The 14,513-nt window shown below is 40.3% G+C and overlaps 1 protein-coding gene across 1 annotated transcript in view; it reads right to left on the bottom strand.

The window, feature by feature from the left end:
• c1d (C1D nuclear receptor corepressor) overlaps positions 1-14,513 on the bottom strand; it is a 33,191-nt gene that overhangs the window by 9,435 nt on the left and 9,243 nt on the right. Inside the window, exons 2-3 of the mRNA XM_060831098.1 lie at positions 8,559-8,625; positions 8,413-8,468 (exon numbers count right to left, since the gene is read on the bottom strand). Of these exons, the coding sequence (XP_060687081.1) occupies positions 8,413-8,468; positions 8,559-8,625 (123 nt within the window). The remainder of the gene's footprint in view (positions 1-8,412; positions 8,469-8,558; positions 8,626-14,513) is intronic.

The following is a 14,513-nucleotide window of genomic DNA, read 5'->3' as shown; positions in this document are numbered from 1 at the left end:
ATCTCATACTTAGATTATGTATCAGAGGTGAGGGAGAGATTAAATCGAATAGGTGAGTTAGTTAAAGAGCACCTAAACAGAGCATGGTGTACAATGAAGCAGGTGGCAGATAAAAGCTCGGAGACTCTGATGTTTTCCTGAGGGGATGATGTGTTAACACCGTTACCAGTGATAGGAGATCCCTTCAAAGTCAGGTTTAGTTCCCCTTATCAAATTGAGAAAAGGTTGAATCAGAACTATTAGTAATGATGCCAGATAGAAAAAAGGTATCTGGTCTGTCATCGTAACATGCTGAAACTATATTATACTTAGAGACAGAACTAGAGAAACGGGTGTTAGTTACTGCCCCTTGGGAGTAAGGAATCAAATCTAGATGTGGATTTTGATGTGCCTCAAAATAGATTTAAGAATGAAAAAGGTCCTTGAGGAGTGGGATAGGTTAGTAAGCTATCTGTCTCAGGAACACAGAACACAGTTGAAAGATTTGTTACTGCAGTATAAGGACATACGTAACAATCAGATGGGGAGGACTAATGCCATTGTACATGAAGTCGATGTAGGGAATATTGCTCCGATAAAGCAACACTCCTATTGGCTTAATCCTTTCAAAGCCTGACAGGTTCAGACGGAGATGGAGGCCATGCTTGACAAGGCCATCAAGGCGGAGGTGGGTACTGCAGATGCTGGAGTTTAGAGTCAAGACTAGAGTGGTGCTGGAAAAGCAGAACAGGTCAGGCAGCATCTGAGGAGCAGGAAAAATTGACGTTCAGGCAAAAGCCTTTCACTGACTTTTGCCCGAAACGTCAATTTTCCTACTCCTTGAACGCTGCCTGACCTGCTGTGCTTTTCCAGCACCACTCTAGGACATCATCAAACCAAGCCAGAGTGAGTGGAGCTCGCTGATTGTCCTAGTTCCCAAACTTGGTGGGACTGAACAATTCTGCACGGACTATCAGAAAGTCAACGTCATTACAAAATCAGATTCATATCCAATTCCTAGATTGGAGAACTGTATGAAGAAAGTCGGACAAGCAAGTTACATCACCAAGTTGGACTTAATGCATGGTTACTGGCAGGTACTTTTATCAGAGATGGCGAAAGAAACGTCTGCGTTTGTAACCCCAAATGGTCTGTATCAATTTAAAGTGATGTCCTTTGGAATGAAGAAAGCACCCGCCCCATTCCAAAGCCTCAGGAACAGAGTTGTGGCTGGGTTAACAAACTGTGCAGTCTATTTGGACGATGTAGTGACCTTTAGTAAATCCTGGAAAGATCACATAGTACATTTGGCAGAGCTCTTTGCACGACTTTGTGGGTGGCACGGTGGCATAGTGGTTAGCACTGCGGCATAGTGGTTAGCACTGCTGTCTCACAGCGCCTGAGACCCGGGTTCGATTCCCGACTCAGGCGACTGACTGTGTGGAGTTTGCACGTTCTCCCCGTGTCTGCGTGGGTTTCCTCCGGGTGCTCCGGTTTCCTCCCACAGTCCAAAGATGTGCGGGCCAGGTGAATTGGCCATGCTAAATTGCCCGTAGTGTTAGGTAAGGGGTAAATGTTGGGGTAGGGGTGGGTTGTGCTTCGGTGGGTCAGTGTGGACTTGTTGGGCCGAAGGGCCTGTTTCCACACTAAGTAATCTAATCTAATCTGACTACGAGATGCAAAACTTGTGATAACCCTAAATAGAACAAAAGCAGAGGTGATGTCCTTGGGACACAACATCGGCCATGGAAGGTTGACCTCACGGAATGCAAAGATGAAGGTCATCGAGGAATTTCCATGACCAACCTCGAAAAAAAGAGGTGCTTCAATTCTTTGGACTCTGGATTCCATCGAAAGTTTGCTCCAAACTTCAGCAGTATAGTGGCACCGTTAGCCAATATGCTGAAGAAGAACACGGTTTCGGCAGATAGAACAATACCAGGAGGCATTTGGCCATTTGAAAGCCACATTAACCACTAAACCATTTTAGCTACACCAAACTTTTCAAATCATTTTAAAGTTGCCATTGATGCTAGTGACATAGGAGTTGGAGCTGTACTCCTACAGGAAGATGAGGCTGGGATTGAACTGCCAGGTGGTTACTTTTCGAAGAAGATCAACACCCACCAGAGAAAATACTCCACAATCGACAAAGAATTATTGAGTTTGGCCCTGACCTTACAGCATTTTAACGTGTATGTCACAAACAATGTGTTGGAGACAGTTGTGTACATGGATCACAATCTGCCTACATTCTTAGGATGCTTTAAAGACATGAATATGAGACTATTTTGTTGCAGTGTTGTGTTACAGACTTTTAAAAATCATACATGTAATTGCAGATGCATTATTGCAGATTTATTTAATAAAATGTGGTATTTATTTAGTGTTTCATACACACACACACCCACACTTATATGGGAAGAACTTGAGGTGAACTTAGATTAAAGTTATCGGTATGTTAGGGTAATGTGTTTAAAGAATAAAAAAAAATTAAGGCATCTTTTCATTATGATTGTTCATTTTTTCTTAAGGGAGGAGGTGTTATGAAGGTGTAGAAGTGTACTGTGCCTTCAAGAGAATGAAAGACTAGGCAAGCACACCAAGTGCTGGAGAATTTACAAACTAACTTTTGATTCAGAACAGGTACCACTGGTTGAGTTGCTATGAGACAAAAACAAATTCGAATTTGGCCAATCAATTTAAAATATACCCAAAAAGTACCAAATCCCAATCAAGTTTGATTTCAGTATATTGACAATCTTAAAGCCAATGATTCAATCTGATGCTTTGGGGGTATAAGGCCAGGAAAAACTGAACAGTTGGGAGGAGAACTGCCAAGCTACCAGTATTTAAAGACTGTTTGAAAAATAGCTCTCTTAAAAGGTACCTCTGTCGATCAGTAACATGTGAAGCAGAATCCCCAAGACGACGACGACAGGAATACGGAGAAGAACTGAAAGTTGCCTGGTTTTGAGATAAGAAGTTTTGTTTTATAAATTTTAATCAGGAGTTTTTTTGGACTAGTATTAAAGAGGGGAAAATAAAAGATTAGAGGAAGGAGTTGTAAATAGTTGTTAGTTAGTTATTCTGTTATACTTTAAGAAATAAAGTTAAGTTTTACTTTAACTACTTCTTGGCCTCTCAAATTCTCAGATTACTGCATGGGATTAACCTTTTCGGTGTTGCTGCTTTTAAATTAGCAGAGAGGTTTACTCAATGACATAACACTTGAACACACTTGGGTCATACAATTCAGATTCTCTTCATACTAACAAACATGTTCAGAATTCCGTTATATTGAAAACTCCATAGATCTGAAGTTTCAATAATTTGCAAATGAGGTCCAACCTATACAGTGATTGGTAGTTTGAGAAGACTACTTGCAAAGTCCTCCTCCTTTCCTCAGAAAGTAGTCTGTTATTTTAAAAATGAAAAGTATGAAGGAACAACACCTAGCTCATTACTGACATTTACTTATTTCCCATAATTTAAGATGATATGGTAGTAACTTTACTGTTCTAGTGATTCAGAGATCCAAGCTAATGTTCTGGGCTAATAGGGTTAAATCCCAACAGGTTGGAATTTCAATTTTATAAATTAGACTTCAACACTCGTCTCAGCCATGGTGACCTTGAAACCATTGTTGTATATTGTTGGGTCGTTGTAAAAACCCCCATCTAGTTCACTGATGTCTTTTAGGAAAGGAAATTTGACATCCTTACATGATGTGGACTGCATGTGACTCAAGATCCACAGCTACGTGGTTGACTTTTAACTGCTCTCTGAAATGACCGAGTAAACCACTTAGTTCAATTGTAACGAACAACAGACAACAAAGCATCCGAGGAGCAGGATGAGCAGGATCGATTCTTGATGAAGGGACTTTCCAGCACCACTCTAATCTAAACTCTAGTTTCCAGCATCTGCAGTCCTCACTTTTGCTTAACAGACAACAAAGCTGACCCAGCCAATGGCACCAGACCCTAAAGAAAACTGCAGCTTGTCGTAAGACATCACCGCAAATAAAGAAATATAAAAATGCTCAAAATATTACATGCCATACCGAACTCCCAATTAAAAAAATCTGTGAACAGCTAACATCAATTTTGCTGTGTAAATTTCACTGAAAACCGCTGACTTCATAGTTGGATAAAAATTGGACTTACTTGACTGAAAAGCTGGCAAGAGATAGTGTCCAGTTTTCAATATAGTTCACTACCTAAATTGACATAAATTACAATCTCACATTTGCTGACAGCAACAAAACATTTTAGATGCTGAAAGTCTCTAGCTTTCATTCACATTCAGCTTAGGGCCCCATCACAGGCATTCTGTGACCAAACCAACTCCCCCAGCTCCCAATCCTGCACACCATTGCTCCCTCTACATCAGGGGGAGCGACTGCAAACAGGCAAATGACATGCAGCTTGCTTCCCTCACCCACCTCATGTGCATAAAAGCTCCACAATGAGGAATAAAAACTGAGGATCTATAGAGGAAGATTAGAAGAACAAAACATTCCCCAGAAACCACACTATCATCACAAACCTCTCTGCTTGTTCAGCTGTGTTGATCTTTAATGTTCATAGTGGGTAGTCAAAGCTTTTTTTTAGACTTAGCCAATACCAATTAGCAGCCATCCAACATCAGTAGGGTCACAGGACTCAAAACGTTAATGCTGGTTGTTCTTTCTATAGAGCTTCTTCAGTGCTTTCTGTTTTGGTATCCGTAGGGACTGCGTTACGATCCAGGCTGTAGCTGTAGAGCAGTTCAAACAATGACTCTCAATGTCAAGGTGTGTCCACTCACTACAGTCACAACTGAATTACAATTGAACAAAGTGGTTTGCTTGGTCATTTCAGAGGACAGTTAAAAGCTCATCACAAAACTAGTCTTTTTTTCTAAAAGCTGTTCCTTGGCTCAAGGAGACTCTATCCTTGATTGTTTTCAGAGGGGTAATAAACCGGGCTGGGCTCCGATCAGTCTGGTTTGGTACAGAATGAAAAGGATTTTGAGAGGTCTTTTGTTTGTATGTAAACAGATGAGACTTCAGGCCAAAGTGGTCATGTTTTAGAAGTGACCTGTATAATGGAAGGAAAGTGGTCAGTTGTCTAGCTGAGCTGAGCTGAGCAGAGCAGTTTTAGTTCAGTCTTGAACTGGGAAATTCAACAGGGAGATGTATGGATACTCTCTCTTTTCTTCAACTTCAACCTGTATGCATGTGTTCCATTTATACTGGGTTTTAAAGGGGGTTTGCTTATTGGGACTGTTGTGTATATTTGGAACAGCATAATTAAGTATAGCTGGATAGGTTGAGTTCGTAGGGGTTTTTTACTCTGTTCTAGATGTTTCATTGTGTAATGTTGTGGATAAATTTTTGTCTGTTTTAAAATCTAGTCAACCTAGCTAACTTAATCCAGGTAATTTTTACTGTACACTTACCGAAACAAATTGCAAAGTTATTGTCTGGGGCTGCCTGCTTAAGAATGTTTTGAGTTGTCTGGCTTAGTCCATAACAGGCTTAAAGTCTCCACCTATCTACTGATACTAGTTCTTGGTTCGGTGACCACAAATACACTAAACAAATAAGAGCTTTAAAATGAAAAAGGACAAAAATGTTTCAGGACATCAAATTTTATATTTGGAGAAAGCCATCCAATTCTCAGGTGAGAATATGGTGCTGGAAAAGCACAGCCAGTCAGGCAGCATCCAAGGAGCGGGAGAATAGATATTTCAAGCATAAGCCCTTCATGCCCGAAACATCGATTATTCTGGTCCTCGGATGCTGCCTGACCTGCTGTGCTTTTCCAGCATCACACAATCGACACTAAACTCCAGCATCTGCAATCCTCACTTTCTTCCGATTCTCAGGCAAGCTTTCTCAGTATTGAGGGAGGATGAGAATGTAAGTTTTAAAAACTGTATTGCTTTAAGGACTGGATTTGGATCAGCTCTTGCCTCAGGTTAAGTATTAGAAGATTGCAGGTTCAAACACTGAAGTAGAAATATGAGCACACAGATCAAGAATAGACAGAAACTTGCCTCACATTCACGCAGCATGGGGTGATTGCTGCACTGTTGGATGTACTGCCTCTCAATCTAAACCAATAAAAGATGGCCCCATCTGCTCCATGAGGGACATGGCGGTAACAGCACTGGATGAGTAATGTAGAGGCCCAGGTTAATAGCGTGGGAATAAAGATTCAAATACCACCACAACAACTAGTGGAATTTAAATTCAACTAATAAAATCTGGAATTAAAAGCTAGCAGGTGATCATAAAGCTATCAATTGGCAAAGAAACTTATTTGGGGCTCACTAATACAGATTAAGAAAGGAAACCTATTAACCCCACCTAGTGTGCCTTACATGTGACTCAAGATCTATAGTAATGTGGTTGAATCTTAAATGCCCTCTGAAATGGGGGCTAGCTACTCAGCTCATCAGCCATTCACGATGGGCAACATCTGCTGGCCAGAGGTATTCACATCCCATGAAAGATGACCAAGTTCTCAGAGCTGAATTAGGCCATTCGGCCCATCGACCTATTAACCGAAAGGTGGGTAGACCGTTCCATATATTACCGTAAGGCGCAATTAAGTTTTTCAGTGCCCTGACCATCGACGTTCCTTTAAAACAATTACATAATCCATTCTATTTCATTATTCCCAGTGGGACGTGCAATATAGATGATCACTCATTTCCCTGCATTACAACAGCAATTAAACTTCAAAAGTATCCATTGATTGTAAAACACTGACATCTGAATCATGAAAAGGCACCAGATAAAATGCTATGATTAATCGCATTACCCTCCCCACCCTTATTTTCCATTTTACAGTTTAACCTCCAATGAGGCATCTTACTCAGTTTTCAAAAAGAATATTGCTGAAAGTTACATCACAGCAGAAACGTCCAGACAGATTCAAAAACTGGGAGCAGTCCAGTTACTGACTTGGTTCCTAGTCTAGTCACTTTGGCATTAATTTTCTGTTCACGGCACGGTTATCAAGTTTGACAGCACATTTAGATTAGCACAATGTCACTCTCCTTATCTGGAAGCAGATTATTGGGAATCAGTCAATCATTCTAGGATGATGCAAAAGCTGAGAGTCACAAAAATCGGAGGCCGCAAAAGGTAAAAAGAATGGATTAGTCATTTCTGCCTGGGAACATACGAAATACCCAGGGAGATGCTCTCTCTCTATTTTAAGTATTCTCCGTTAAACATTTGAAGATAACTCAAGTTAAGGCTCAGAAACTCACAGTAACAGTGCGCTAGTTATAAACAATAATGTTGGTCAATGAATTATTAAAAAGTACTTCCTAATATTTAATACTTAAAGCATGCCATAAGTAATACTTAGGATCATATTTTCAGATCAGTTGTACTCCCTCTCATAACTTCATGCTCTGGGGAGTTAAATTTACTTTTTATTAAGATCTGGCTCCAACCCACGTACATCACTCTAGCCACTCGGCGTGGCACCATGTGAGTTATTTATGCAAGACTGGAATTTCTGAATCAAATAAATAGAGCATGTGCTAGATTAACTTTTATGTCCCTTCACAATGATTTGCTTAGAACTTTCCTTGCTATTGCAAGATGTTAAGAATCTGAGCAATAAAACGTATCAATCCAGTATGTAATCATGGCTCCCACACCACAGCAGCTCATGATGTTGAGATGGGATTTATCTCAAATCCAATACGAGACGCCTGGGTCATTCTAAACTGTTAAAATAATTACATTTCTTTCCCACCCTCCATACGAGACATAAAAAAGTGATAAATGTTACGATACACACATCAGACATAAAATGTGCAAAAGAAATCTAGTGAATGTTCAGAGGTACCTTGCATAGATCTTATTACTCAGTGTCAGACCAGAAGTTATTGTAAATTTCACAACTGAAATAAGCAGGTTACAAATCGTCTGCACGTTTGATATGAAGGTAAAGTTGAAAGCATTGACAGTGAAGCAAAAATGTTATCAGATGTAGGCTGGAAAGTGGAGATGGGGCTACAATCAGATGAGCCATGATCACATTGAATGGTGGAGCAGGCTAATGGATGACCCCCTGGTCCTATTTCGGATGTATCACAATAATGAAAATTATGCTTCATGTATTACTGCAATGAGCTGTTATACGTACTTTAGAAACACTCAAAGAGTGCTTTCCAAAAGATGTAATTTTCTAGGACTTCTCAAGACAGCAGAAACTAGATGCATCCTTGACTCAGCTCATTCAGTACAAAAACAGATGCTGAAAAACTGTGACAATAATAGAAAGTCAGTCTACTGTATAGTTTTGAAGCTTGGAATAGTGATACAGTAGTGAGATAGTACAGTCACGGACATGCTAGAGTGTTAATGGAGATCTGACGGTTCACAGTGACCCAAATGGTGATCACGGACAGGCTACTCACCAATTCCTGTTTGACTGCATGTTCTTTAGGATTGATTCCTTGTGTGATGAGATATACTAAGGAGCAAAAAGAAACAACTTATTACAATATGCCTCCAAAAAAAATTATAGTATCCACCAGCCACAGAAGAGATCAGCAATACTTACTCCAAAACATAGAATTCAATGCATAAGCAGAGGCCAAATCTAACTTGGCTTGTTCAAGAGGGCCCAACTGAAAGAGAGGGAAAAATAAAATCATACAAGGTCATTTTATACAGAAACTAACTTTAATGTTAGAAAGCAAACAATTCAGATTTCACTTAAGAGCAGAACAGAGAGCACTTTTTCTTGCTAGATTCAAAACAGTATTTGATTTCCAAAACCGTTTATTCTAGGTTATGATATCACAGATTATACATTCGCTTGCATATGCCTGTGCTCTTCCATGCAGCACAAAGTTCTGGGTGCATATTCAACAAAACCACCTTGCTAGCAAAGTAAGAATGCTCGAAATCTGTAATCTCTGCAACACAGACAAACAAGGACATCAGTTGCATGGATACACCGATCATTGCAAGCTCCCTGGCAAGCTATACAATATTCTGCCCAGGAACTATATCACTGTTGCTTTCAGTTTAAAACCCTGGAACCTCATCCCTAGCAGCACTGAGGTGCACCTACAACATGGACAGCAGCAGCTCATGAAGGCAAGCTGCCGCCACCACCAAGGGCAATTAGGGATGGGCAATAAACGCTGATACTCTCAGCAAAGCCAACACACAATGAACAAATAAAGAAAAATGTCAAATCAAAAGAACACAGCATTTACTACTGACTCTCAAATTCTCTCAAAATCCAGTCAACTGACTGCCTGGAGCATGAAATTATTACATAAATTTGTAGCTTGTAAAAAAATTAAATTTTAAGGTGTTGGTAACAATTACAAATGCTTTGAACTCTGTGATCGATGAACATTGAGAGATATTTAAATTAAGTTCACGTTACTCCACCTTATAAAACACTTTCCAAGTCTGCCTGTCAATTGTAAATGTTTGATTAATTATCCTAATTTATACCGTTCTGTGACAAACTCTCTTTTACTAATCCAGTAGAGCTTGAGAAAATCACCAGATGTATGTGGGAATCACGGAATTTAGGTACAAAGACACGAATGCAGGCGTCAGCAGGAGAGAGCGCGAGAGAGAGCGAGAGAGCGAGAGACCAAGCAATGTTAGGGAGGTGGAGAGAGGTGGGCTTAACAATAGCATAGATGTGAGGTCAGTAGTTCATTTTAGGATTAAATGCATTACAAACAGACAGGTTCCAACCCAGGTTGCTGCAAGGGAGAGGGACGGAGTTTCAATAGCTAAGGAACAGAGTCTGGAGCTGGGACTGGGAGTAATGATATTTGTCGTCCCTGTATTTAACTGGAGGAAATGTCTGTTCATGTAGTACCAGATGTCGGATAGCAGCCTGACAATTTAGCAGGTCACTAGTTCAAAGTGAGGGGGAAAAAGTTCAGGGGAGATATGTATGGCAAGATCTTTATGCAAAGAATCGTGGGTGCCTGGAACACCACCTTGCTAGCAAAATAAGAATGCTCAAAATCTGTGTTCTCTGCAACAAAGACAAACAAGGACATCAGTTGCATGGATACACCGATCCCTGGCAAGCTATATAATATTCTGTCCAGGAACATTTACGATGTGCCAGCGGAGGTGGTAGAGGCAGGCATAATAGCATCATTTAGGGACATATCTAGACAGATACATGAATGGGCAGGGAGCAGAGGGATACAAATCCTTAGAAAATAGGTGACAGGTTTAGGTAGAGGATCTGGATCAGCGCAGGCTTGGAGGGCTGAAGGGCCTAGTCCTGTGCTGTAATTATTTTTGTTCTTGCTCGTTATTTAGACTAAGGGTTACTCACTGTGTCCTTCTTTATTTAAAGGAAGAGCTACTCACTATGTTCCTGCTCATTTCAAGTATATCTTACTCTTTTTGTTGTTGTAATTATTTAAAGCAAGGGTCTGTCATTGTGTTTCAGTTCATTTAAAGCAATGGTTACTTTGCATTGCTGTTTTTTGAGAGCAAGGTCTGCCTTTCCTGTTCTTGTTGATTTAGAGCAAGTGTTATCCTCTGTATTCATGTTTAGTTAGAGCAAGGATTTTTCACTGTTCCTGGTTCCTTAGAGTAAATATTACTCTTGTGACCCTGCTTACTTACAGCCTGTTTTTCCCTCTTGTTCCTGTTTATTTAGAGTTAGGGTTACTCACTATGTTCCTGTTTCTTTTGTGGAAGAGTGTTTCTCTCTATTTCCATGTATTTAAAGTAAAGGTTACTCATTATGTCCCTGCTTATTTAGAATAAGGATCATTCACTGTGTTCCTGTTTATTTAGAGAAAGGATTTCTCATTGCATTCTTAAGTAGGCATATTAACTTGGTTTGGTAAATCCATATTGCAATAGGTCCTGAAAGCACATGTTCATGTTATTTCCCCACCAAAATATAAAGATGGCTATCTAAGGGCAGCTTCTTCCACACAGTGAAAAACCAACAACAAAAAAAATCAATAAACTTGGAATCAAAAGTACTGGTTGTACTGTTGCTCCATTTTGTGGTATACAGGTAGACAAGGTGGTGAAACCAGTCAGAGCTGAGTATAGGAGTTGGGACATCACGTTGCGACTGTACAAGATATTGGTGAGACACTTTTAGAATACCACATAGGTTGTTAAACAGAAACAAAAATTATAAGAATGTTGCCGGGACTAGAGCGTTTGAGTTATAAGCAAAGGCTAGATAGGCAAGGACTTTTTCCCTACATGATAGAGGCTGAGGGGTGACCTTGTAGGAGGCTTATAAAACCTTGAGAGGCACAGATAAAGCGAATAGCCAAAGTCTTTTTTCAAAGGTAAGGGAGTCCAAAACTATATAGCAAAGGTTTAAGGTGAGAAGGGAAAGATTTAAAAGGGACCTGAGGCACAACTTTTTCACACAGGGTGGTTCATATGTGGAATGAGCTGCCAGAGGGAGTGGTAAGGAGGGCTGTGGACAAGGATATGAATAGGAAAATTTAAAGGAATATGAGCCAAAGGCAGGCAAATGCTCAGTTTAGGATACCTGGTTGGCATGGACGAGTTGGACTGAAGGTGTATGACTCTGACTATAAGGCATGCTAGCACCTGTCTGGCTGTGGTGGGGTTACCTCCAGCTGTCTGGTTGGTGGACTGAATCGGAGTCACAGCCATTACAGTTAACACTCCAATTTGACACAGCAACCTTGAGGGGCTGAATGGCCTACTTCTGCTCTTAAGTTAAAATTTCAAGGCATCTTTCAATGTATTCTGTTAATTGGTTCATGACTCCACATACTCTGACCACCAACACAAGACTTTTCATGTGGTATTTCAGAGCATAGGGAAAGGGTTGTCAAGATGCTTGAAGGAGCTTTAAAACACTAGGATTTTACATGAAAATTATTGAATTATATTCACCAAAGGTACATGGCATAGTTTAATTTTTAAACTGGCTACCTTACCATTGTAGTGAAGAAAAACTCATGAAGCCAGCACACAAAAAAGAAATCAATTGTACCACCAGACAGGATTATTCTCTGTATTGCAGACAGAGGACCTTTTCTCGTGCACCTCAGTTAAAATTAGACCTTTATTTTGATGAAAACAAAAAAGAGAAAACAGGTTTTATTAAAGGCAAAACAAAACCAGGTTGGTTCTAAATCTCCAAGTGGAGCAGCACACTAAGTGACAGCGGCCAACCTCACAAGAACTTGGCCAGAGAAAGATAAACTCTTCAGGAAAATAAAATACCAGTGCGCTCAATGAAAAACGCAATAACACTGCAGACTGCAGCAACATTTCAGAGTTAAAACACTGAAGCTTATCTTGCACAACAGAGATGTTTACGGAACCTGCAGAATGTAATATATTGTCCACAATAAAACAGCAAACACACAAATGTTTTGTACATTAGGACAGGCATTTATCTATTCTGAACTATTTTCTCAGCTTAAGTTTGGATCGACATAAGAACTCGGCTGCAACTCTACTTCAGTATCTGCAATTTCAACCCAAAAACAACAAATCTTGGCATTTTCCAGTTATTGCACTGAATGCACGCCAAAGCAGTGTAGTAAATCCTAGGTCATTGTGAAAAATTGAGGCAATGCCCTAGAAAAATATATGCACATTTATTAAAAGACAGAGAAACTTAGCCAAATGCTGATACATCAGCATAAGGACTGAACCTGAATTACAATGCCAGCAGTAATTTTATTTTTTTTTTCATTAAGTGTTATTGAGTGCCATTTTATGAGCAGAGCTTTTAACCAATACATCAGCTGTATCATCTCTCCAAGGTTGCATAAAATACTCAGCAATTTCCATTACCACAAAATTTATTATTTTATCCTAGTGTTAGTTTTCTTTTATTTTAAGCATATGTCCTCTGAGCAAGTGCTAGACGGCTCTCAAAGTCACCTATGATATTCTGTGACTGCAACAAAGAAAGACATGCCCTTATCATCCTGTCTGCAACCTTTGACTAGACTATGCTCCTTGAATATCTTCCCACCCTGTCCAGCTGGGTGGAACTGCTGTCAGGTAGTTCTATTCTTATCTACCTGCAACAAGACAATTACCTGCCATGGCTTCACTTTGTAATTCCCATTCTGTTACCTTTACTGTCCTTCAAAAAATTATTTTTGCACACATCCACTGCCAATTTTTCATCAACGTGCTGCCCCTCTTGGCAACATTTGAAGGCACAGACAGCTCTACTTCACTGTCACCTTCCTCAACTTCTTCACTGTCATGAAATTAGCAGTTTACTTGTCTGCTATCCAGTGCTAGACAAGAATGTGCCAGTTAAACATTGGGAGAACTACTCTGCTACCGAACTATTGCCTCCTTGGCAACAATCTGAGATTAAGACAGTGGGTCCACGACCATAGCACCACATTTGAATCCTAAAGGAGCTTCAGATCTCATCTTTGTACCAAGACCGCCAATTCCTACTTCCATATTGTGACTCGACTGTACCCCTATCTGATTATTTGTTGCTGGAAGCCTCACCCATTCCCTGCAAGATCGCACCAATGCATTCCTAGCTAGTCTTCCACATTATACCCTCCAATAACTTGAAGTCATTCAAAACTGCGCATGCCCAACCTGAACTTGCAGCAAGTCCTTTTCCCAATTAGCCCTTTGGTTCGCTGACCTACAGTGGTTCACAGTGAAGTAGGTTCTTTATTTTAAAGTTGTCACGGAATGTCTCTGTCTGGAAGAGGCCCTTTGGCCCACTAAATCTGTTCCACCAAAACTATGTTAAATCTACACCAGCCCCTCTTTCCAAAACTGGGCCCAAAGTCTTGAATGCTGTTAGGACAATTCAAGTGCTCATTCAAGTATTTTTTTTTAAAAATGTTACCCACCTCAACTATCATCCCAGGCAGTGCATTCCAGACCCTACCATACACTGGGTTTGAAAAAAAAATTTCCTCAAACCTCCTCCCTCCCACCTTAAAAGCATGAGCTTAAAAATGTTTTGCTGGAAAAGCGCAGCAAGTCAGGCAGCAAAGGAACAGGAGAATCGACGTTTTGGGCATAAGCCCTTCTTCAGGAATGATTCCTGAAGAAGGGCTTATGCCCGAAACGTCGATTCTCCTGTTCCTTTGATGCTGCCTAACCTGCTGCGCTTTTCCAGCAAAATATTTTTAAGCTCTGATTTCCAGCATCTGCAGTCCTCACTTTCACCTTAAAAGTGTGGCCTTATGTTACTGATCTTTCAGCTAAGGGAGCAGCTGCTTTCTTGGATACCTTGTCCATACCAGACAATCTCATATACCTCTATTAGGTCCCCTCGCAACTTTCTCTGTTCCAAAGGAAATCAGTTCATCCAGCCTCTCTCCCCATAGCTAAAACGCTCCATTCCAGGCAACATCCTGGTGAATCCCATTTTGAAATCGCTCACTGTTTTTTTCTTACCTTTCTGTAACTTCATGCATAACCTTCCAGTTACTTTTTAATGCCCACCTTTAAAGGCTTAACTAGCAGTGACCATAATTTCAACTGCTTAGGCCCCTACATCTCTTCACCTCAT

This window comes from Hemiscyllium ocellatum, chromosome 10 (assembly GCF_020745735.1).
Source record: "Hemiscyllium ocellatum isolate sHemOce1 chromosome 10, sHemOce1.pat.X.cur, whole genome shotgun sequence".
Lineage (NCBI taxonomy): Eukaryota > Metazoa > Chordata > Chondrichthyes > Orectolobiformes > Hemiscylliidae > Hemiscyllium > Hemiscyllium ocellatum.
The sequence above is the reverse complement of the archived record's forward strand: the minus strand, read 5'-3'. Positions and strand labels throughout refer to the sequence as shown.